This window comes from Oryzias latipes, chromosome 5 (assembly GCF_053564925.1).
Source record: "Oryzias latipes strain Hd-rR chromosome 5, Olatipes_Hd-rR_3.1".
Lineage (NCBI taxonomy): Eukaryota > Metazoa > Chordata > Actinopteri > Beloniformes > Adrianichthyidae > Oryzias > Oryzias latipes.
The window spans coordinates 3,004,280-3,027,798 of NC_136241.1; the positions used below are offsets into that span (position 1 = coordinate 3,004,280).

General features: G+C 40.9%; 1 protein-coding gene across 3 annotated transcripts; it reads left to right on the forward strand.

The window, feature by feature from the left end:
- The first annotated feature begins 510 nt into the window (after nt 1-510).
- On the forward strand, nt 511-23,458 carry LOC110014671 (twinfilin-2). 3 transcript variants are annotated; one of them, XM_078946822.1, is made up of 17 exons: nt 511-3,230; nt 3,309-3,409; nt 3,484-3,550; nt 5,144-5,243; nt 6,012-6,128; nt 7,714-7,869; nt 11,280-11,349; nt 11,428-11,570; nt 15,663-15,836; nt 19,440-19,535; nt 19,615-19,719; nt 19,835-19,849; nt 19,932-19,973; nt 20,059-20,184; nt 20,295-20,445; nt 22,065-22,186; nt 22,282-23,458. In XM_078946822.1, exons 1-17 carry the CDS (start codon nt 3,070-3,072, stop codon nt 22,447-22,449), a joined length of 1,914 nt encoding a protein of 637 aa, XP_078802948.1. In that variant the 5' UTR covers nt 511-3,069; the 3' UTR covers nt 22,450-23,458. The 3 variants fall into 3 exon arrangements, with proteins under 3 accessions (XP_078802948.1, XP_020557107.1, XP_078802947.1); XM_020701448.3 differs by lacking the exons at nt 511-3,230; nt 3,309-3,409; nt 3,484-3,550; ... (3 more) ...; nt 11,280-11,349; nt 11,428-11,570 and adding exons at nt 12,842-13,222; nt 15,284-15,361 and having other exon boundaries at nt 15,658-15,836; nt 22,282-23,457; XM_078946821.1 differs by lacking the exons at nt 511-3,230; nt 3,309-3,409; nt 3,484-3,550; ... (3 more) ...; nt 11,280-11,349; nt 11,428-11,570 and adding exons at nt 13,704-13,858; nt 15,284-15,361 and having other exon boundaries at nt 15,658-15,836; nt 22,282-23,457.
- The last annotated feature ends 61 nt before the right edge of the window (nt 23,459-23,519 follow it).

Consider the following 23,519-nt stretch of genomic DNA (forward strand, 5'->3'; position numbering starts at 1 on the left):
ATCGGATTCAGGACCACATACCCAAGTGGCCTGGGTCGCATTTGAAAAGATCTGATCTGTGTCGTTCAGACTGTCATGAAAAGATCAGATACAGGTCGCATAGGGGTAAAAAAAAAAAAAAAAAAAAAAAAAAAAAAAAAAAAATTCGGAATTGGGTCGTTTCAGCCTGCAGTGTGAACGTAGTCTATGAGAGCACAGAACCCACAGCAGATTCTGATGCATCCACTTCTACATCAAAGGGCCTTTCAGGGTCAGCTTGGGTCAGAATTGGTGCAGAAGAGAACTTGTTTTTGAGAGAACTGAATGTTTCAGAGACCAAAATGTAGCAGGAAAACTCAAACCCGTGACGTGGCTGGTTTGTTGTCCGTGGCTCGTGGCGTCACTGGAGGATATGACCGTGGCTCGTGGCGTGACTGGTGAATCGGCAGAGGCTCGTGGTGTGACTGGAAGAAGTGCTGAGGGTTGGATCCGGGAGAGTTGAAGAATCAGGCGACCGCTCGTGGTAATGGATTCCTGGGAACAAGGTAGAGAACGAGACTTAGGCAATACCTTAGATACGAAAGTTATAAACTTGGTGACTATGCACCATCAGGGGCAACGAACTGGCGATGAATGCTGGAGCTGGATCTCCTTTTGAAGGCAGGTAGGTGATGAGGTGAGTGGTCGCAGCTGTGTCGAATAAGGAGCCAAGCAGAGAGGGGGGGGGGGGAGCTCACAGAGGCACCATGACAGGTACTTGTCAATTATTTCAGCTAATTTAAAAAATCCTGCACATTAAGGTCTGTCAAGACAAAAAGTCATCCATTCATCTTGTTCTTGGAGGCATTTCTGGATGGCAGTGCGGATGTTGTTTAGAAAGATTTGATTTCCTTGTAACGTTAAAGTTACTCCATCAAGTCTATACATTTTCTCATCATCAGGTGACAAATCTTGATGCTCAACCACATCGTAGGACAGGTCGGTATACCCCTTCATAATGTCGTTGACTAATGCTCAGCTTTTATCCATCTGAAAAGGATGATCTATTTTCCAGCTTTTCCTTGGAATGATGAGGGACAAAACTATTCTCATTTGAGGGTGAGTTTGTCTCAGATGCCTCAGGTCTTGTAACAGTTGATTTACGATCTGTATTGGAGGCATTTCTCCCAATTCTTTTCCTCCAACGTGGATAACCAAAACTTCAGGGGGACCATTTTCTTTGGAGATTGTGTGATAAAGGTTATCAACAACTTCCCTTCAGCCCATGTCTCTAATTCCAGTCCACTTAACATTAGCGTCAAGATTCAAGTTTTGTCCAAAAAGATGTTTAGCTGCAATCTGTGCCTGTCAAATATAACTTGACCCAACAATCCAGACATCAGAGCGTCTCGTGACTTTGTGTGTTTCCATTGGTGAGCTGTTCGTTGAAAAGCTGAGGTCAGGGGAGCTTGATGTGTCCTCTTCCCTCTTCTCAGGCTGGATTCCTGTCTCAGATGGTGGTAGACTAGCAAAAAGGCTTTTAAACTCTGGTGTGTGCTGCCTACCCTGGTTGTCATTTTCACAGATGACTTTCTGCTTTTTGGTTGGGGACAAATCTGTGCTGACTCTGCTCTGTGAGAGCTCCTCTGAACTGACTTTTCTTTTCAGATTAGGCTTTGGGTTGTCAGGCTGGATTGGGCCAAATGTAGAAGGGACACTGAGACATGACTGAGGCTGCTGAGTTTGGCCTCTTGACAATGTCTGGTGGAGAGTCTGCTCAATGGTTTCACGGATGGAGCTTACAAACACTTCAAATCCTTTTGAGGTGAAGTGTATTCCACCTGGTTTGAACAGATGACTTTCAAATGGTGCCAGTTTTGGATGCTCCATCACAGCACCATTGACTAATCATGCGCTGGATTGAATACTTTTGTCGACCGTCATCCTGTCGTCATTTATTTTACTCGGATCAAATGCCCCCCATGCTAACCTTGGAGTTATGCAGGAATAAGCTATTTTCATTTGGGGAAAAGCTTGGTCTAGAGACAGTAGATCTGATTCTAAATGGTTTAAATGCTGGCTTGTGATGGTTTGGACACGTTCAGAAGAAAAACAACTGATCAGAAGGAAAAACATTATTTTAAACAGTTTAGTCATTCAAGAGTTTGTTGTCATATACACAACAACGCTGAGCAATGAAATGCAAAGTCCAGATGACCCCACTCCCAACGTTAACATGCCTTGGGAGTGGGGTCTTCTGGACCCCACAAGACAGTCTGAATTTCCTGACTGTTCCTCGGTTAGTGCACTTTATAACCTATGTGCTAGCTTGTGGGGTCATCTGGACCCCACAAACTAGCACAAGTGACAAAGGTGTGCAAAAATTATGTACAGATATGCAATGAGCTGGTCTGCCTCTGATTTTAGTTTTGCTGTATCTTCCTCCTTTTTGTTTTTCTTAATTTTTTTAAAAATGGTGTCTTTCTTTTCTTTTTTGTATGGTTAAGTCTGAATCGGAATCACTTTATTGCCAAGTACAGCGCATGTACAGGGAATTTGACTTCAGTAACTTCAGTAACTTGTGCTCTGTGCCATTTGAAATTGAATTTAATTGAATTTAATTGTGTATTGGCAGTTTTAAATTAGTAAAAAAAAACCGTTTTCTAGAGAAAATGAAAACTGGTGGTATTTTATTTATTTATTTTATTTAATTTGTATTTATCATATAAATAACTTGAAGAGAAAAACCGGAAACGACGTCATTTTTAAGTATCGCGATTTCCTTTCGGACTGAGTTCGTTGGTTTTAGTCGCCCTCACTCTCCGCTCCGTGAAGGGTTTCTACTGTAACAATAACTTTGCGACACCGCTCGCCCTGTCGATAACGAAACACAAATCCAGCGTAAATCCATCTTTTTCAGATTAAAATCTCTTCGAAAGGAAATTCCTCTTTGTTTAAACGAAATGTTAGCAATAAACGCGCCATAAGAATAGAAAGATGAGTCATTACGCTTTGTTCATCTAAAAAGAGATATTATATGGGATGACGGAGTGAGTACATTACGATGTTTTTACGTAGGGTCACAACGTGCAATAATACTAACCTGCAGCCATGAAGATCACAGACAGCGTGTTGAGGAGTTTCAGGGTCGCCAGGACGTATCGATGCAATTCAGAGAAGGTGAACTGTTTGGATTACAGCCCAAACGGAGAGAGTGTCATATCCAGCAGCAACGATGACTGCATTGTGTTGTATGACATGCAGGAGGGGAAGTAAGTCTGCCCCCCCCCATCATGATTTCCATCAGAAAGTTCTGCTGCTGATGTCTGATGCCTGTCCTCTACATGCAGACCCAGCAGAACCCTGTTCAGCAAGAAGTATGGAGTGGACCTCATCCGCTACACCTATGGAGACTCCAACACGGTGGTGTACACCTCCAACAAGCTGGACGGTCAGACCTTCTCCATCAGCTGTGTTCAGAAAGACAGACAAGCACATTAAATTAACTTATCCTCCATCCTTCAGACACCATCCGATACCTGTCCCTCACTGACAACAAGTACATCCGATATTTCCCGGGTCACAGTGCGCGGTGAGTGCAGTCCCTGGATGTGAACGCTGTCAAAACCACGCAGAGGTTGGCTTCCTGTTCACAGCTTCCCATTGGCGAGGGCACTAAAGGAACACTAAGACCACCTCAGACCAGGTCCTGTTCAAAAACCACAGGACCTGGACTGCTCACACCTGGATTAAAATAGGCATTAGATAGTAAAGAATACATTAGTATTACACAGTTTCTGTTCTGTGAAACCATCACCTGGTTTGGGAAAATTACAAATAGGATGATTTTATGTAGTTCATTCATCTTTTTCTCTGTGTTTCCTTTCGGGGTCACGGGGCTTTCTGGAGCCTATCCCGGTCACATGCGGGTGAAGCCAGGGGACGCCCTGGACAGGTCGCCAGTTGTGTCACAGGGTCACAAACCCATGTACTCTCACATTCACACCTAGGGACAATTTAGAGTAACCAATGAACCTATGAAGAATGTTTTTGGACGGTGGGAGGAAGCCGGAGACCCCGTAGAGAACCCACACATGTACGGGGTTTTCTCTGTGTCCACGCCAAACTCTCTCCACATTTCTCTTTCTGGACCCTGACATATTAATGTTTATCTCTTCCTTTTTCAGTGTCACCCTTCTCTTCCTCTGTCGTTGGTGTCTCTCCCTTCCTCATTTTCACAAATCAGAAACTGTGTTTAATGTATTCTTTACTATCTAATGCATAATTTAATTCAGGTTTGAGCAGTCCAGTTCCACTCGCATTCACACCTAGGTACAATCTAGAGATGCCAAATAACCCATGAGGCATGATTTAGGAAAAGGAAAGGAGAAGATGCAAACTCCACACAAAGAACCCAGCTGGGATTTGAACCATCCTGCTGAGAGTGCTAACCACTCCCCCGCCATACAGCCACTGTGGCCAATCTTTTCTAACTCTATGCAATTATTTGGCTTTAAAAAAATGTAGCCAGCCATAGTAAGTCCGTATTTGTCAAAATGAAGAGAGGGAAACAGCGAGGAGTTTCATTCCAGATGCGTTTCTCTTTAAAAATGTTTTTCTGATCTTTCATGAGGGCCTCCCAGCACTGGTCTCATTCAGCACATCCACGAACTTGTTTACAGTTTGCACTTCCTAACCTTACACTGTTTGATATGACTATTTTACGTGCTAATGTAAAAAAAAAAAGAATATACCAAAATTCTGACAACGGTCAGCAAAACGTTGACGTATAAAAAATGGATTGGTTGGTGGAAACCATTGTTCTGCCTTTTTTTATCTCAACCAAAAGACACATTTTTGACCTTATTGGACAGTAAAAGCTGATTGTACCCTGCAGGTTATTACACAACACTATGAAATCTTTAAGTTCCATGATGACATAAATCTCCTGGTGGCCACACAAACCCAAAATCCTCATCCTCATCCTCATCCACCAGTCTTCATCAAACCATAAACCACAGCAGGACAGAACTAGGTTGACTTTCTGTGTTTCCTGAAGCCAGAGCTGTATAAACCTGCTTAGAAAGAAAGTGTTACCGTGTTACCACTGCAATCTTTTGATGTAGCTGTGTGAACAATGGCGGTCATGAGAATGGCCATTAAAGGCAGTTTGTCTGTGGACCAGGGTGACCGCACTCTCCATGTCTCCTGTGGATGAGATGTTCATCTCCAGCTCCTTAGATAAGACCATCCGCATCTGGGATCTGCGCACTCCAGACTGTCAGGTAAACCCTTTCTATTCACTGTGTGTCGTTTAACACTTGGCTTCTAGTTATACACAAAAGTAATTCTAGTGTCTTAAACAAAAACACAAATATCCACTCACAACAGCACAGTATGTTAGCAGTCAACACACCGTGTGTTCTCAGAAACACCATCATGTACAAAGCTCAACACATTTTTGGTTGAATGCTATAAAGTGTTCAAGTTTTCCTGTTTCTCTTTATTTTAGTATCTTCCGACATTTTTCTGCCGCTTAACTCCTACAATTTTTCAACTGTTTGAACCCTAAGTTCATCTGTTCAAACGTTCAGCTCTTTCAGCTTTTTCCAGCTTTGACTTTTGCTCCTTCAAATCCTTGAACTTTTCCAGATATTCCAGGATTTTTGCCTCCATTGAAATAAACGGGGAATCCTTGGTGCAGAAGCTCGCTGGTTCGATACCCGGCTCTGGCGTTTTTTCACCAACATATCATTATTGTTATTGTGCTGTTTTCACTGAATTTATGGTCAACTTTGATCATTTCTTTCCTTCTTTATTTTTTTGTGCCAGTTATAACCCTCTAAGTTTCATTTTCATTCAGCTCTATAGCATTCAACCCTGAATTTTCATCTGGAAATGCAGCTTCTTCTAGTTCATAATGAACTTTTAAAACTCTAGAAAAATGTTTTTGTTTTTTTTTCACATGAAGAGTTGATTGAAATGAAACGCAGAGGTGAAACTGGGTTACAGCTTTTCTGTTGTTTTTCTCTCTGGTTTCTTCTGTTCTCCAGGGTTTGACCAATCCACTTGGGAGACCTATATGTTCCTTTGACCCGGATGGACTCATTTTTGCGGCGGGGGTGGAGTCCCGGGCCATTAAGCTGTATGACCTGCGTGCTTTCGACAAGGTCAGATTTACAGGTCCAAATCAATGTGGATGCAGACGTCTGCAGACAGCTGTCACGTTTCTAGAACTCAATCCTCACAGACATGACAGACAAACATGAGCAGCATCCATGTCAGCATGCAAGCAAAGTTTGTTTACCGAACACTTTTCACAGGAAACAATATATTTGTTTTCTCTGCTCCTGATTCACAATGATTGGAATAAAAAAATACTTAGAAATGAAATGTTGAGCTTAGTTGTCGTCCATCATCAGAAAAACGGCGTAAGAACATGTTAAGAACACAGCTTCTATTGGAGTGGGTCTTTAAACATGTTAATAGACGTTTGTGATGAAATGAATCAGTTTCTAGGTCTGCATTGGATACCAGAGACCTCCACTTGGAGATGTTCCTCTCTGCAGGAAGAAACCATTTCTGGTTTATCAATAAAGAACATAACAATACAAGTGACAGTGAGATTCTGAAGCTTCCCTCTTCTTCTTAACTCCTTCTGCGATTTTTCAGCTGTTTGAACCATTCAACTGTTCAAATGTTCAGCTGCTTCAGGTTTTTCCAGCTGTGACTTTTGCTCCTTCAAATCCTTGAACTTTTCCAGATATTCCAGGATTTTTGCCTTCATTGAAATCCATGGGGAATCCTTGGTGCAGAAGCTCGCTGGTTCGATACCCGGCTCTGACATCTTTTTTCCACAAACAGATCTTTTTTGTTATTGTGCTGTTTTCACTTTATTTATGGTCAACTTTGATCATTTCTTACTTATTTATTTATCATTTGCGAGTTATAACCCTTTAAGTTGGATTTTCATTCGGTAATATAGCATCAACCCTTCATCTTCTTCTGGAAAAGCAGCTCCTTCTAGTTCAATAATCACATGACTGTGTTTCAGTTCAATCAGCTTACCCCCGAACTTCTAAAAGACTTAACAGTGTTGGACTGTCCTTTTAATGCAATTACGACTACTTTCTTTTTTCTTTTCTTTTTTGACGCCAGACATGACGTCACCCTTTGCTGAATTTATCAGATCATCTCCCTTGTGCAGTATGTTTCCACCCTTTTTCAGATTGTTTCAACGCAATGCATTGTGGTCTATATTTACCAATCTAGTGAGCATTGATGAATTGCAAAAACACAGTTTTTTTGGAGAGATTTCTGGGAAATTTCCAAGGCTAACGCCTTACCCCTTGTGCTGTCTTATGGGTCAAGATGACCCCACCCTTCCATTGACGTGTTCTCCCTACCATAACAAAGGTGGATAAAGGTGGAAAGATTTCATGTAATCCATGGACACCAGTGAAGATCACAAATCATTGAAGAAAAAAGGTTCAGAGCACTGTCTAGTGGGTCTAGATGACCCCACAAGATAGCACATAGGTTATAAAGTGCACTAACCGAGGAACAGTCAGGAAATTCAGACCTGCAGAGCCTCCTGGTCCACATGTGGGTCACATGAACTGTTCACATGCGTTTGACTGCAGCTGCACGTACGTCATACTCTCAGCAGCCATGCACAATGATGTCAGTGTGCAGAATGATCTGCTTCATCCAAGTAAAGCTGTTTCTGAATGTCTTCAATCTGTCTGTTGAAAGGGCCCCTTTGCCAACTTTGAGACCCGGTTTAACCGCGTCTGTGACTGGACCGGACTGAAGTTCAGCAATGACGGCAAACAGATCCTCATCTATACAAACGGAGGCGCCATTCGCATCCTGAATGCTTTCAGCGGTTCTGTGCTGCATACATTTTCAGTAAGTCAGCCATTGTTTCAGATACATGAGTTGAATCTGTTCTTATAGATCTGGGAGGCCTTTGGCAGGAGAGGGTGATGCTGGGAATGTAGGTATTGATTTGATACCAAGTGGTCAGAGGGCTAATATTGCTAACATCGGTACCATGACCTTTTCCTGGAAATGTTTCATCATAGAATAATTTTGGAAAACAACATTTTTTGTTAATGAAGTGTATAATAAAACATAGGACAGATACTTTTGGCAAATGAAAATGTTTATTAAGTAATTACGACAACCCTAAGAGATCAAACATAAAATATAGAACAACTATATTAATAATGGCACAATACTACAAGGAGAAGAAAACTGTAACTGGTGCAAAATTGGGAAAAAAAGGCTCCATGTAACAATACAACATTGTACTTTTATTGTGTCTGCAACACAACAAATAGTCCTGCCAGTGTTTACACAGCCAGACAACGTTGCCAGGTTGGACAGTTTCCCGCACAAATTGGGGAGGTATTTGGGTGATTCTCTGAAATCAGTGCAGTTTGTGTCCCACAGATTTACCTCACAGATTTTCGTATAAATTAAGCCATAAAACGCATTTTAAAACAAGAAATGGAAAAGATCCATTCGTCTGCATTAAAGCAAACAAAATTAGTGAGAAAATTATGTTTTGTAAAATGTCATGGGTTGCTGAGGTGTAGAGGTCAGCCAAATGAGCCTGTCCCCACCAACCAAAGTGACTTTTTCACTGAATGCAAAACTGATGAAAATAGCCAATAACCACGTGTTTTTTCTGCTGACGTGATGATTTGCCTATTTAGTTTCACTTAAATAAAAGCAATATTAGAAAAATACATGAATCTTTATAAAATTGCACCATTTAATCATGTCCTTCAGTTTTGTTTAACACCGTAACCAATGAGTTATTTCGCTAGAGGAGAGACGCCCGCTTGGGAAGCCTGGCCGACGGTGGCGGAGCACGACGCCATCTTGGTGAGGTCATTGGCGCCCAAATGACAATGATTTCTATAGCCTTTAGTGGCATCTAAGTAGCTTTTATATTATTTATATATATTTATACATATATAAATAAATATAATATATATATATACACATACATCATTTGTTGTTAAACAAGAGAAACACTCAGCCATAGAAGCTCAAACTTTAATGAAAAATGCATATTTGCAGGACTTCTTACAATTAAAAAAAATGATTACAAAGAATTTGTAATATTAATTTCTAAGCATTTAGAAGTTTTAGAACTCTGACATGTAATTTAAATTATTTAGAAAAGTCCAAACTTTTTTCTTTTTTTTGTTCTTTTTGAACTTAAATTTTATTCAGCCTTATACGAAAATCCAACATTTTCATCATATTGTATTTTTAGTCAACAATAGATTAACCCTAAAAAACAACAAAAACAAACAATCAATAGATTCACCCTATTGATTCATGTGACTAATCAATTTGGTGAATTTCTGCCTAATATTCATTGTTCTACTTTGAGAGTTGTGCAGTTTGGCAACATCACTGTCAATGCCATATTAGCTGTCAGTGATATGAAGCTGTAAATTTAAAGTATTGAGAGCACCAAACTCCGACTTGACCACGTTGATGATCATCTGCACAGGGCACATGTGCCGCACATGCGCCGCACATGCGCCTTGCTGAATGGATATTCTGGGACCGCCTGTTCACATGCATGCACTGCAGCAGTGACTTGACCTCACCAAGATGGCTGTGCTCTCCTCCCATGAGGAACCATGTGATGTCTCCTCTAGCGATCTACAGTCAGGACCATAAATATTTGGACAGAGACACATTCTGTCTATGTTTCTGTACATTACCACAGTGAAGTTTAAATAAAACAACTCAGATGCCATTGAAGTGCAGACTTTCAGCTTTTATTCCATTCCTAATATTTGGTAGAAAACCCTTTGTTGGCAATGACAGCCTGAAGTCTTGAACTCATGGACATCAGCAGATGCTGGGTTTTCTCCTTCTGAATGCTCTGCCAGGCCTTTACTGCAGCGGCTTTCAGTTGCTGTTTGTTTGTGGGCCTTTCTGTCTGAAGTTTAGTCTTCAACAAGTGAAATGCTGCTCAATTGGGTTAAGATCAGGTGACTGACTTGGCCATTCAAGAATATTCCACTTCTTTGCTTTAATAAACTCCTGAGTTGCTTTGGCTGTATGTTTTGGGTCGTTGTCCATCTGGATTATGAAACGCCGTCCAATCAGTTTGGCTGCATTTTTATTTTTTTTGTTTTTGTTTTTGGTTTTTACTTTTTTTTATTTTTTTATGGCTGCATTTTTCTGTTTTCTCAGCTTAACGATGGCTCCTTTCACCTGCATGGAGAGCTCCTTTGACCGCATGTTGTCTGTTCACAGCTAAATCTTCCAAATGCAGCACGAGTCCTCTAATCAACTCCAGGCCTTTTATCTGCTTCACTCATAATGACATAACAAGGGGAATTGCCCACACCTGCCCGTGCAATAGTATGGAAGTCAATTATCCAATTACTGACGACCCCATGAAATGAAGGGATTGTGTTTAAAAAATGCTTTAGTTTTTCACATTTTTATGCAATCTTTTTGTTCAACCCATGGAATAAAAGCTGAAAGTCTGCACTTCAACGGCATCTGAGTTGTTTTATTTAAAATTCACTGTGGTAATGTACAGAAACATAGACAGAATGTGTCTCTGTCCAAATATTTATGGTCCTGACTGTAACTCGTTGACCGTGACAGCCCATCAATCCCCCCTTTAAAAAAAATAATAGTTCAATCCAACTTCTTCAGCAATTAGGAAGTGACATCACTGAATACCCATAATTCATAGTTACTATTGTCAAGCTCAACCTTTCAACTCGGTTACGATATTTATTATTGTTTGGGGAAAAACATACCATTTTTTTGAAAAATATATTTCTTGTTTTCCTCATGCTATATGTAGCTCCATATTCTAGCCAAGGTGACACCTTTTAGCTAAAATATTAAACTCCTTAAAAAAAACAGTTACGGTGAAAAATGTTTCTAATCATTTTTGGGATTTAATGTCTAAGGTGGGAAAACATATTTTCCAAGAGGTTTAAATAGTCTTTAATGTGATGTAATGTTAAGAAACACACCTTTTTTTTGGTCAAATTTTCAATCACCAGAGAACCCAATGTGCATCAAATTCTGAAAATGGCCAATTTACTAAAATGTGCTGTTTTTTCCCCATCAAGCAACACTGCAGACGGCTAGAAGCAGCACGTACATGAACTGTGTAACTAAATGCAAGCTCTTTACTGTATGTAGAAAACTGCAACAAAAGTATGGATCTCATCACGCTAGTATCGATACGTCACCAGATCGATACGGCCACCCCCAGCTTTTAGGTTACTGGAAGTGACTCTGTGTTTGCCTCTCTGAAGGGCTACAATAACAGTACCGGCATGGCTCTCGAGGCCTGCTTCACTCCAGACTCGCAGTTCGTTATGATCGGTAAGCTTCTGCCTCAGTTCCATTTTTGGAGACAAAGGTTGTGGGTTCACAAATACAGATGATTCGTGTCTGACGCAGGCTCAGAGGACGGGAGAGTTCACGTCTGGAGCACAGAGAGCGGGATGAAGGTGGCCGTGCTGGATGGGAAACATCCAGGACCCATCAACACTCTGCAGTTTAACCCCAGATTCATGACATTCGCCAGCGCCTGCACAAACATGGTGAGTGACTCCCAAGGCTTTGACATTTCTTTGAACTCGCTAACCATTCTTTGCTCTGCTCTTTGCAGACATTTTGGCTCCCGTGTGATGAAGACCTGTAAGGAGCCCCAACATCTTCCTCCCCTGCTCTGAGGTGGGACATGCTTATGGTCACGGCTCTTACCTTCACCACCTGAGCAGTTATACTGGAAGAAACCTCCTTTAAATGTAACATTTTATTTGAAAGGTTTGGTCAAGTTTGACTTTTATGGACTGTTTTTAAAGAACTTCAGTTGACATCTATCTGATTTTTTTCTACTGCCTACAATGTGATTAATTATTTACAAGTTTTAAAAATAAACCATTTTCCTAAAGAAATTTTTTTGGCTCTCAATTGTAGCAAAATTTTCAGTAGTTACTCTATTGTCACATTATGGTAAAGATCCTTGCAGTCCACCAATCTACATCACTTATGCAGTTAGGGTTGTAGACGCATGTTATGTCTGCAAACTGGTCAAAGCAACCCCACCCTCATCCAACAGTGGCTGGGATAGGCTCCAGCATCCCCGTGACCCCGGCAGGGATGAGGCAGGTTTAGAAAATGGATCAATGGATGGATGAAACAGACAGACGGATGGATCAACAGTTGAACAACTTTTTTGATCTTTATGAGCAGTATTTCTGAATATAGACTGAAGGCCAAGGGTAAAAACAGATGTTCATACCCATACAGGAAGCCCTGTGAAGTGTTGTGCGTCTGTGTGAGTCTGTGCCTGAGCATAAGCTCATGGTGTCTCCCTGCAGCAGAGCAGAGGGGTGGGAGCCATGTTGAATAATGTATAGATGCTTGGGTTGTGGACTCATTGGGAGTGAATAATGGATGATCCCATCACGGGTACCCACTTATCTTTCTCTCACCCACATCAGCTATGCGTGTGTGGAGGGGGAGCGCGCACACAGCGTTGGAAGCATTAAGTGTTTACAGTTTTATCCGCAAAGCTTTATCCCGTCCTCAGTCATGTAAATACCAGAGCTCAGCAAAGTTCAGTGATATCGTAAACTTCGGGAGCTGCAGCGTTTGCTGACATGTCCAGTGGAATTGAAGGAGTTGCTCAGGAGAGCGACCTTTTACGCCACACAATTACTGATCAGATACAAAAGGTGTTTTGATCACAGCAGCCTGGGAACAGTGTTGAAATGCGGCGCTCAGACTCTGGCCTGGTGTCACATTTCTGGGCTGGAATTTGAGATCACACAGTTGCGTCTGCCTGAAAGAGTGATAAAATGTCTTCACACCGGCAGCATCGGCGAACGTTGAACCCTTCTGTTGTGATCCGAGGATGTGGACAGGCGCACGGTTCAGCGGGGAACAGTGTGCGACCTGCTGAAGCTCCCCCCGCCACTGCTGCGGTCATTGATACGCAGAGGGCTTTAGATCGGTGGCTGCTTTGGCATATCCTCTGACAGATACGTTATTACTCATCAGCCACAGTTCCGCAGATTGTATTTCAAGTGTTGGGAAGCTCCTGAGTGGCTCAGGAGGCGTTTATGTCACGGGTCCGTCTGCCTCAGAGGAGAGTCCGGCTGAGTGCTGACCGAGAACACACCTGAACGTCATCGTAAAGCAGTGAAGACCGACAGCCAAAAAATGTCCCACCAAACTGGAATTGATGGTAAGCGTGTGCCACGGAGCAGTCTTTGCTAGAACCATTAACCCTTGTGTTATCTTGTGGGGTCCAGATGACCCCACTCCCAACGTTGGCACGTTAACATTGGGAGTTGGGTCATCTAGACCCACTAGACAGTGCTCTGAACCTTTTTTCTTCAATGATTTGTGATCTTCACTGGTGTCCATGGATTACATGAAATCTTTCCACCTTTATCCACCTTTGTCATGGTAGGGAGAACACGTCAATGGAAGGGGGGGTCATCTGGACCCCACAAGATAACAAGGGCTAAAGGGGCTTTTAATGACTTTAGGAAAACCTGTAACCTGTGACATTTTTGTTTGACGTTTTGTGTTTTTACTCAAATTTCTAACCTTATTTATCATGGAATTTGATCACAAACCTCTTCCATGAATGAGGGATTTAAAACAACCGTGTGATCAGTTGAATTGTTTTATTTAATTTAAAAACTGGTTACAGCAATGAATATACATAGAAAGGTGTGTGTGTGTGCGTGTGTTTAATGGCATTTGGTAACTGGAGCAGTTGACGGAAGCGTACCTCTCTCACCTTTCTCACCTGCTCTTCCATCATTTATGAGGCTGCTGTGTTTGGTAACCATGGTGAGACAAGAGGGAGGTGGTAGGTCAAATAAGTAGTTTCTGTGTAATAAATTTACTGTTTTTTTAAATTATGATCTGTAATTAATTCATCTTGATTTTCTGCTTTTAGTCTAATTTAATAATTGCTGTAAAATTCCTCATTTTGAGGGATTTTCAGTGAAATTGGTGACATTGTGGCACAGTAGAAGATCAAAATACAACTGAAAAAGTGACTATGATATTTTTTATTAAAACAGATTTTCAATCTTTACTGATACACCACTGAAGGTTTTTTTTTATCTTAAACAATTAAGAAATAAATCAAAATGTAATGAAAAAAAACATCAGGTCCAGAGTGCTTTAATTCAACACATCAAAAAACATTAGGAAGCCTTTCTGAGCAATCCAGAAAACACTGACACGATAACGTATCTTGTTCTACGGTTGAGCACAACAGCCAACAGTAAAAAAGACCTGAGTGATTTTATAGTTTCCTGTAAGCCATTTGGTGAATTTGATCATTTTGAAGACTGGAATGCAGCAGAAGAGAGCCGAGAATCTAAGAAGATGAAGTTTTGTTTCTTTGTTGTGACTGGACGAAAACAAGCAGGAAGAGGTGAATTTTCCCTCTGAAATAATGCAACAATCATTGATATTTAGAATTTAGCACTTCTCTCCGCTGCTGCAGAGTGAGGTAGCTGCAGACTCTGTAGGCGTTGCCATGACAACATATATCACCACGAATCAAATAGTCTACTTTTTGAAAAAAAAAATTATTAAAACTTAAAAATATAACAAGATTAAAGTACTAGTAATTGATTAAATATTTGTTTATTTTTGTAAGTGACCATAGTATGAGCGGGAAAATGTCCTTCAAGGGTGTCCATCATCAAAAATGATGGGACTTCCCGGAAGCAAGTGTCCAATGTGATCAGGCCTGCGCCTCATCTTTTAACTTATGATAACGGACAATTCGTCAGGAATGATCCCTTACACAACGGAAAATAGTTATAAAATAAAAATTCGATTAATATGATTTTTTTAAAAATAACAGGGTAATTTGTCTGTGATTAATTAATTGCGATTAATATTTTAATTTGTCACCACTTAATATTTGTATTGATTTATTAAAGGGACAATGCATACAAACAACTGTGTGGAGTTCTCTAAAATAGAGAAACACTGTAAAAATGCAGGATTGTAGCCTTAGCTAATTTTGATCGTCTGTCCCGTGCTGACCATGACCAGCCACCAAGAGACTGTAGATGAAAGAAAATAAATATAATAATAATACATTTCCCTCTTGGGCTTTTGAAATTTTGGAAAGAAGTAATTCTTTTTGCTTTCTGTCGTTTTGAAGACAAAATGTGTCAATTTTTTTTTTCCTGAAGCAAAGCCCCAGATTCTTCATGAACATCAAACACCCATCAAACGTTTGACTTTCCCTCTGACCTGATTCCTTCAGCAACGTCTGAATTGAAGGACTTCCTGGCGCAAGCGAGAGGAGGATCCATCCGAATCATGAAGATTATCATCAGAAACGGTAAATGTCTATTACTAGCATAAATGTTACAAAGCTTAAAATCATAACCTACTCAAATTAGCAAAGATTTAAAAAAAAAAAAGGGTTTTTTTATTCCCACCTGGTTATCTGAGGATACATAACCTCTTTTTGTGATAGTAAAACCTGTCCAACACAAAACCCTTCAGCTCTCATCTGCTTGCTCAGTTGTTGGACAGAACAAGTAAAAAAAAAAAAAAAGAATATATATTGCCTGTTCATTTATACAAACTAAGGAGCTGGAAGTAACTCCTCATCTTTGTTGTTCTACGGCCCAGAGGAGTTGGTTCTAGACTCATGCAGGGAGCCGGTCCACAGCTGGGAGAAGGACTACGACCAGTTTCTGCTACCTCTGCTCACACCGCAGCAGCCGTGCTACATCCTCTACCGGCTGGACTCCAAGAACTCGCAGGGATACGAGTGGATCTTCATCTCATGGTCTCCTGATCACTCACCTGTACGTGTGTTTCATGGTCGGTAACAAAACCCCGGTGTTTTCCATCAGTTAGACCGTTTTTAGGAATCCTATAGGACGTTTGGGTTCAACCTTACAGGTGAGATACATAAAGTTTTCCTGCTGTCTCACCTCAGCTGATTTTTACTTCAGTGCCAACACGCGACCTTCACCCCTGACCTGTGATGTACACCTTTCAACACCCTTACATCTCTGCCCTGAAGGTGGTTAGCAGTTTAAATCCTCTTTTCAGAACAACACACAAATATATCCCTTCAATTGATAAAGATTCTTGAAAAAGTCTCACTAAAGTAATCATTCACATAACCCAACATTAATGTGCCTCCAAGGCACATTAATGTTGGGAGGGGGGGTCATCTGGAACCCACAAGATAGGGGTTAAAGTGTCAGGGTTCTGACTTTTTCCTTAATAAAGAGAAAAACCACACAGGAGATGAGAACTTTTGCTAGACTTCTGCAGAAGGAGAATCGGTCTGTGACAGCGCGAACTGTCACAGAGGAGTTCTGCCATCCTAGTGCATGGAGCCTTCTTTTATTGAAAACTGAAGGTTGCAGACATGAATGTGGGTCATTTAATCAGAAACAACAAGAACATCATATTCTCGTATAATCAGAACTTTTCAGGTCATTGTTTTCTTACTGAAAGATAGAAATGAGACTAACATTTTATAGAGGTTATAGTGTGCAAGCAAATGATAATTATTTAACTCTAACAAAAGCACACAAAAATAGTGAGAAAATTATGTTTTGAAAAATTTCATGGGTTGCTGAGGTGTAGAGGTCAGCCAAATGAGCCTGTCCCCACCAACCAATGTTACTTTTTCACTGAATGCAAAACTGATAAAAATAGCCAATAACCACATTTTTTCTGCTGACGTGACAACTTGCCTATTTAGTTTCACTTAAATAAAATAAATATTAAAAATACATGAATCTTTATAAAAATTGCACCATTTAATCATTTAATCGTGTATTTTCAACATAGCAGGTGGTCATTTTAAAAAATTGAAAAACAATAAACGAGTTATTCTGACCATAAAATTGAAATTGAAAACTAGCTAAACTTTTCCCACCAAAGGCTTCATGGAAGCAGCCATTTTGAATTGAGCAGGAAAAGCCCTCCTGCTGCCCCTAGTGGAAAGATGATGAACTACAGAGCAGAAAACATGGACCAAGTTATACACTGTGGCTTTTTAAGGAATGTTTTGATCATGCTAATGAGACACGGGTCTCAGAAAAGGCTGTATTGAATATATGAATGGCCAAAAAAAGAGGGTAAAAACTGTTTTACTCATCATGGGTGCTCTAAATTAACTTTGTTGGTTACTAGCTAACCGCCAACATCCAAAGTCTACCAGGCAAATTTGATTTCTAAAAGCTAAACTTTTCTCTTAAAAAATAATTTATGTATTTATAAGCAAACCAGTGATTCCCTTTATTTATAAAGTTTCAGTTAATGATTGTTGTCTCGCAAAAACAAAATTAATAATAATTGAAAGTGTTGTCTTATGTCAGGTTTTATAACATTACAGAAATGTAGTGTAATTTTAACTGAAGACACTTGGGATCTCTGAACCTTTATATGAACACATAGGTTTTTTTTTAATGCATTGACTTACTTTATCTACAAGCATTACACATCTTTTTACTTTTTTGTGCCAATTATTACCCTTTAAGTTTCATTTTCATTCAGCAATATAGCATTCAAGCCTGCATTTTCTTTTGGAAATGCAGCTCCTTCTAGTTTAAAATGATTTTTGATATAATATTTATGGAAGCGTGATGGGTTCAAATAAACAAAAGAAGGTCACCTTTTTTTTATTAAATGCAGTATGCTTTTACTAAGATTAAGACTAGTGATAGACAACAAAATAATTACTTTAATGTTGTTTTTTCCCCAAAAAATGTCATGCATAGACAAAACAGCACAAAATGAAATATGGGCAATGTTTTGCATTTTAGTGTGTTTTCACAGGTCAGTGTGTAACAAGGGAGTACCGGTATGTGTTTTTGTCACGTGGCTTTTGTTGGCTGAGGTCAGTGTGAGGTCAGCACTAGAAATTACCAACGCACCTAAAGGCAGCAATAGTGAGCTCTTAAACGACTTATGTTATCCTCTTTTTAAACCTTTTGCAGTAAACCATATCCTTTTAAATGAAAATATATTACCTTTGGCACACAGAAGCATTATTTTTTAAAATTGAATATGAGTTATTTCCCAGAGTTTTTTCCAAACCACAAGTAAGATGACTTGAGGCACCGACTTTTGCTCTTTGTGGGTGTCGCCCATTTCATGACGTCAACCAATTGGCTGTAAAAAAAAACATGGACAGCTCAATCCCTCCCTTCTCATGTTCCCATACAGGAAGTACCATTGCTTCCTGATACGGGCGCCGCCATGTTGAAACCAGTCGACGGTGATTGGTCTGAGTCCCGCTGAGTCATCGTATCAATGGCGATGGCGACAGTAGCTGCCATAGGGATTTTGCCTCATTTCGCGAGAGCCGAAGGCAAGGCCAAATCCGTGCGTGACGCCACACCTCGATTCGTCCATTGTTTTTGCACTCTATGCATCAACCTAGAGCCGGCCTTGGCAGCGTGTCTGAGTCTCGCTCACGAAGAAAAACAACAATTAAAATAAAAACATCGCTGTGCATAGAGTACTGGTACATATAAAATGAAAGCTAGCTCTGTGGAGAAAGTGGGTGTGTGTGTTGTAAGACAAAATCCATCCTCCTCTTTCCTCAAAAACAGTCCCTCACCCTGTCATGTAGATTATGGCGTTTCAGTTCAGTCAAGAAGTCCTTTTCTATTCCCTCATCAGTGCTGAGAGCCCAGTCTGTCCAGTTGTGTTTCTGCGTAGGTTTGAATTTGTTTTAGAGACGAAAAATGTCCGCTCGACAGACGCAGTGGACACGGGGACGGTCAGCGCCAAACACACAAATCTGTACGGCTGCTTCATGATTCACTCAGATTTTTCTGATGAAGGAAGTCGAGGAGATCAGTGGGAGATTTTCCTGCTAGATCCTCCATGGATACATTACAGTCAGTCTGTTTTTAACTGATCACAAAGTGTTCCGTGGCTCTGTGTCAAACTGGACAAGGCTGCATTTGACTTCCTGAAACTTCTGTCCAATCAGAAGGTCTGAATACCGTGACGCTGCCTTAGCCTGCTAGAAGGCCCTGCTGACACCAACTCAGAATCTGATTGGTTGAAGGAAATGAATGACCGACATTGATTTTGCATCACAGGACCCTCACAACTCATGGTGAAGGCCCTTATCCTGCCTGGCAACAAAGGACAGCTGAAATACGATTGGTTAAATGCTCCAATGTGAAAATACATGTCTGTCTGGAAGCAGCATAACCATCATAAAGACAATAAAAGGAAAAGGACAGACCATGTGGAATGATTTAATGAGGATGTGCTGACAAAATATAATTAACACGTGATTCAGATATTTTTAGGCCTTCACAGAAGGCCTTGAAGGCCCTGACACCCCACCACTGATGTGATAACTGTTTTTCAAATCAACTTTAGTAACACGGTAATGAAGTTTGTTTTTGTGCTCTGTTGCGCCGCAGGTCAGGCAAAAGATGATGTACGCTGCCACCCGTGCCACACTGAAGAAGGAGTTTGGAGGAGGCCACATCAAAGACGAGATGTTTGGTACTGTTGAGGTTTGTGAAATCCCTGCAGTAGACTGAGCTGTGGATCCATCAGCTGTGCCTGTGAACGCTGTGGTCTCTGTGTTTGCAGGATGACCTGTGCCTCCAGGGTTACCTGCGACATAAGTCCTCCTGCTCGTCTCCAGCTCCACTGACAGCGGCTGAGCAGGAGCTACAGCGAATCAGAGCCACAGAGGTGTGCATGAACACCTTAGTCCCCCCCCCCCCCCCCCCCCCCCCCCATACATCCATGACTGCTTTTGAGCCACTTGTGCTTATCTTTTTTTTTTTCCTTCACCCTTTTCCTGTAGGATAAAGTGGTGTGGGTATGTTCCTTTTTTACATAAAAGAAAAAATGTTTGCATGTCTGTGAAAAAAGCTGAGCGGAAGTTCCTCCTTTGACCTCAGGACGAGCGCAGACGGATTGGGACTCCCACAGCCCGGGCGAGGGTCTGTCATGTTCAATGCTCGTTCTGCTCATTCTCTTGAACTGTGAGAAGGGCAGAGTAACAGGACTGTGTGTTTTCCCCTGCAGGTCACTATGGAATTTGGCTTAGATAAGAGAGCGCAGACTCTTCAGGGTCTGTCATTTCCTTTACAAGACGAGGCCAGACGAGCTCTGCAGCAGCTGAAGCTCAAACGCATCAACTACATCCAGCTGGTGAGCCATATCTGCACTTGAACATGAGAAGCCTGGAGCACAACAAACGTTCAGATCAAACATTTGAAACAGAATCACAGCGAAGCATGCTGGCGTGTTGTGTGTTGCAGAGGCTGGATGTTGAGAAAGAGACCATCGAGCTGGTTCACACCAAACCAACAGAAATCCACGAGCTTCCCTTCAGGATTCCCACAGATTCCCCAAGATACCACTTCTTTGTCTTCAAACATTCCCACCAAGGCCAGCGGGATGAGGCTCTCGGTAATCCAGTCTACAGCAAACACGAGTAACAGAAACTTTCTTTATGAGTTTCTCTGTTGCCAGTTTTGAACTGATCTTTAAAGTCCCACCCCGATCATCTTTTGATCTTTTCCAGTGGTCTTCTAGTTAGGGTTATGCCGTTTTTAGCTAATGGCAAGTTAACGTGCCTCCTAGGCTCTTTTATGTTGGGAGTGGGGTCATCTAGACCCACTAGACAGTGCTCTGAACCTTTTTTCTTCAATGACTTGTGATCTTCACTGGTGTCCATGGATTACATGAAATCTTTCCACCTTTATCATGGTAGGGAGAACACGTCAATGTAAGGGGGGGGTCATCTGGAGCCCACAAGATAGCACAAGGGTTATAGGACAGTGAATCTCGTCTTTGGATTTCATTCAGTTGCAAATGTTTTACTCCTAACATGTTTTTAAAGGTACATTTGTTTGTGTTGTTGTGTAGTCTTGAACGGCCAAGTGATGGAATAGCCGGTCATCTTTTTTGTAAACCTCTTCATCACGGCGTCTTCCTCTGTAGGGGCTTCCTAAGATGTTTGCTGCATCGGAACTTTGTGTTGCTTTTAGGAGAGTGTTGTTGTCCCTGTGAAAGACAGGAAGAGTTTTGTCATCCTTTGCTAAACCTCACAACTTTTCTGCTGTTATGTTGTTAGTAGAAAAATACAAAACTGAATGTGGAACACCATATTGAAAACATTTATACGTTTCTTTTGTTGTTATGTATCTACATTGATCCTTTTTTTATTTTTAATCAAAATGTTCACAGTTTTAGGATCTGTGGGATTTTCTTCTTATTGTTTTTTAACCAGGAAATACTCAGTGGGTCAAAACTTATATGACCAGATGAGCCAAATGTTATCAGCATGATTTAATAGATGTTTGACAAATATATGGTATCAATTATGTAATGTGTTTCTACATCATTCATATTGTTCAGGCAGTCAGTTTAGCTCTGAACTGGAAGCTTAAGTGAGTTTGTGCTCATTTTGGTTTGAATGGAGAAAGAAAAGCCACAAAATTCCCGCCTTTTGGTGTATTTCAGAGGCGTTCCCAGCGGTCTTTTAATTATGTTGCTTTTAGCCGAGATCTAAAAACCTGTTGTTATCTGGTACAAAGTTTCAGCAGAGCAGAGGGAATTGTTGGCATGGAGCAACCCCGCCTCGCTTCCCATCACCCATAACTGGGCTCTCTGTTTACAAGCTCTCCCACTAGCTTACAGCCCCTCACAGCCTCAACCTGACATTACTGGTGCAACAAAAATGCAATCAATAATGGAATTTTAGATCCAAATATCAACTCAGACAAAGAAAACAAAGACGTACATGCAGATACAGTCATCTACAAGTGATGCATCAGAAAGGAGCAGAGCCCGCCCAGCGTATTTTCTTTTATCACAGATACACTCCTTTTCAAACTGTGTTTTGGTCTGCTCCTGATTCACAGCGATTTGAATAAAGAAACACCCAGAAATGCTATTTTGAGCTTAATTTTCTTTCTACATGTCCTCCATCATAAAAAAAACACCATAAGAAGCATTTCCATTGGATTGGGTCTTTTATGAGTGTTGAAGTCACTGTAAAACTCATCTGTTCTTGTCTTTTCCAGTGTTCATATACTCAATGCCCGGATACATGTGCAGCATCAAGGAGCGGATGTTGTACTCCAGCTGCAAGAACAGGCTACTGGATGAGGTGGAGAGGGACTATCAGCTGGAAGTCACCAAGAAGGTAAAGATTCTCCTGGGAGAGACGCAGAAACCCTGCTGCTTTCTTTTCTTAAAGATCATTTAAAGCCTCTCCTATTCCTCTGCCTGTCTGCCTAGATGGAGATAGACAGTGGTGACGGCCTGACAGAGGAATTCCTGTATGAAGAGGTTCATCCCATGGAGCACACCTTAAAACAGGTCTTTGCTAAACCTCGAGGACCTGGAGGGAAAAGAGGCAACAAGCGGCTCATCAAGGGCGCCGGAGAGAACAGAGAGGATAATTAGAACCAAACAGAAATCAAGATGTTTCAGAATTGAATGGTTATTTGACTGTTTCACTTTTATTTTGACACAGCAGCATTTCACAGCTAGATAGGGAGAATACAAAACCAGCGTAAATCGATGATGGTTCTCTTTTTGGTGAGACATGGTCATGCAGAGGAAGCCCTGTTGTCACCTTGGAAGTCGTCTTAAACGAGTTGATTTTCCTTTTTGCTCTACAGCCAAATGATTCGCAAATAAACAGAAAATCCTTGGAATTAGAAGCGCCGTTCTGCAACGTCCTCGTTGTTTCTTCCAAAGTCTTGTTAAGCATTAAACAAAAGATAGTAGAGTATCGGAAAACATCCTACTGCTTTTATTTCCTCTGGTTTCTTTGGATGTAGTCTTCCTGATGATAGGGGTCTGTTTTAGTTGTCACCACACAGGATGAAAGGTGTGCACCTTGAGATTCTGCTCCAAATTTGTGGACACTGTTGACCTTTAGGATGGACATGGGTGATGGTGTGTCAGCTGGAAGAGCAGGTTTTTCACTGATCACAGAGTTTTTCAGCTGCTGAGTGTCTTTGGACAAAGTAGAGCTACTCCTAGTGGCACCGGGTTGCATTGCAACTTTGTGTGGAATTAAATATAATGCAGTATAGTTTGTGAGCCCTGCTTGAATTATGCTGTTGCTTTGCTCCAACTTAAACCCTCTGACGTCATCTTGCCATTTCTTTCCTTTAACCATTAACAATTATTTTACTAAAGTTTTGGTCCATTCCTAGAAAGTTCAAGAATTGTTATCAGAAGTATAATTTTTAGGATTTAAAATTCCTCTTGTTCAGACACAAACAGCAGCTGTTTAGCATAAAGGCTGTCTAAAATGTGTGTATAATTTTGACTTACAGTGGACAACAAATATTTATTTAAAAATTGTGAAATTGACAAAGAAAACATGTCTGGGTACTTGAACACAAGAGGTGTCATTTAAACCTTTATTTCTGTTAATTAAAAAAATCAACACCAACAAAACTTTGTCTTGATATTTTCTTATTTAAACATCCGAAATCCTCCAGTTGTTTTCTCCTAAGCCT

Bases quoted from the DNA above. Each gene is read 5' to 3' on its own strand.
- LOC110014671 (XM_078946822.1), top strand. From the start codon at position 3,070: ATGAAGATCACAGACAGCGTGTTGAGGAGTTTCAGGGTCGCCAGGACG. The intron at 6,129-7,713 runs GTCAGATTTACA...GTCTGTTGAAAG, and splicing joins ACCTGCGTGCTTTCGACAAG to GGCCCCTTTGCCAACTTTGA. The intron at 11,571-15,662 runs GTGAGTGACTCC...GGCCCAGAGGAG, and splicing joins CCAGCGCCTGCACAAACATG to TTGGTTCTAGACTCATGCAG.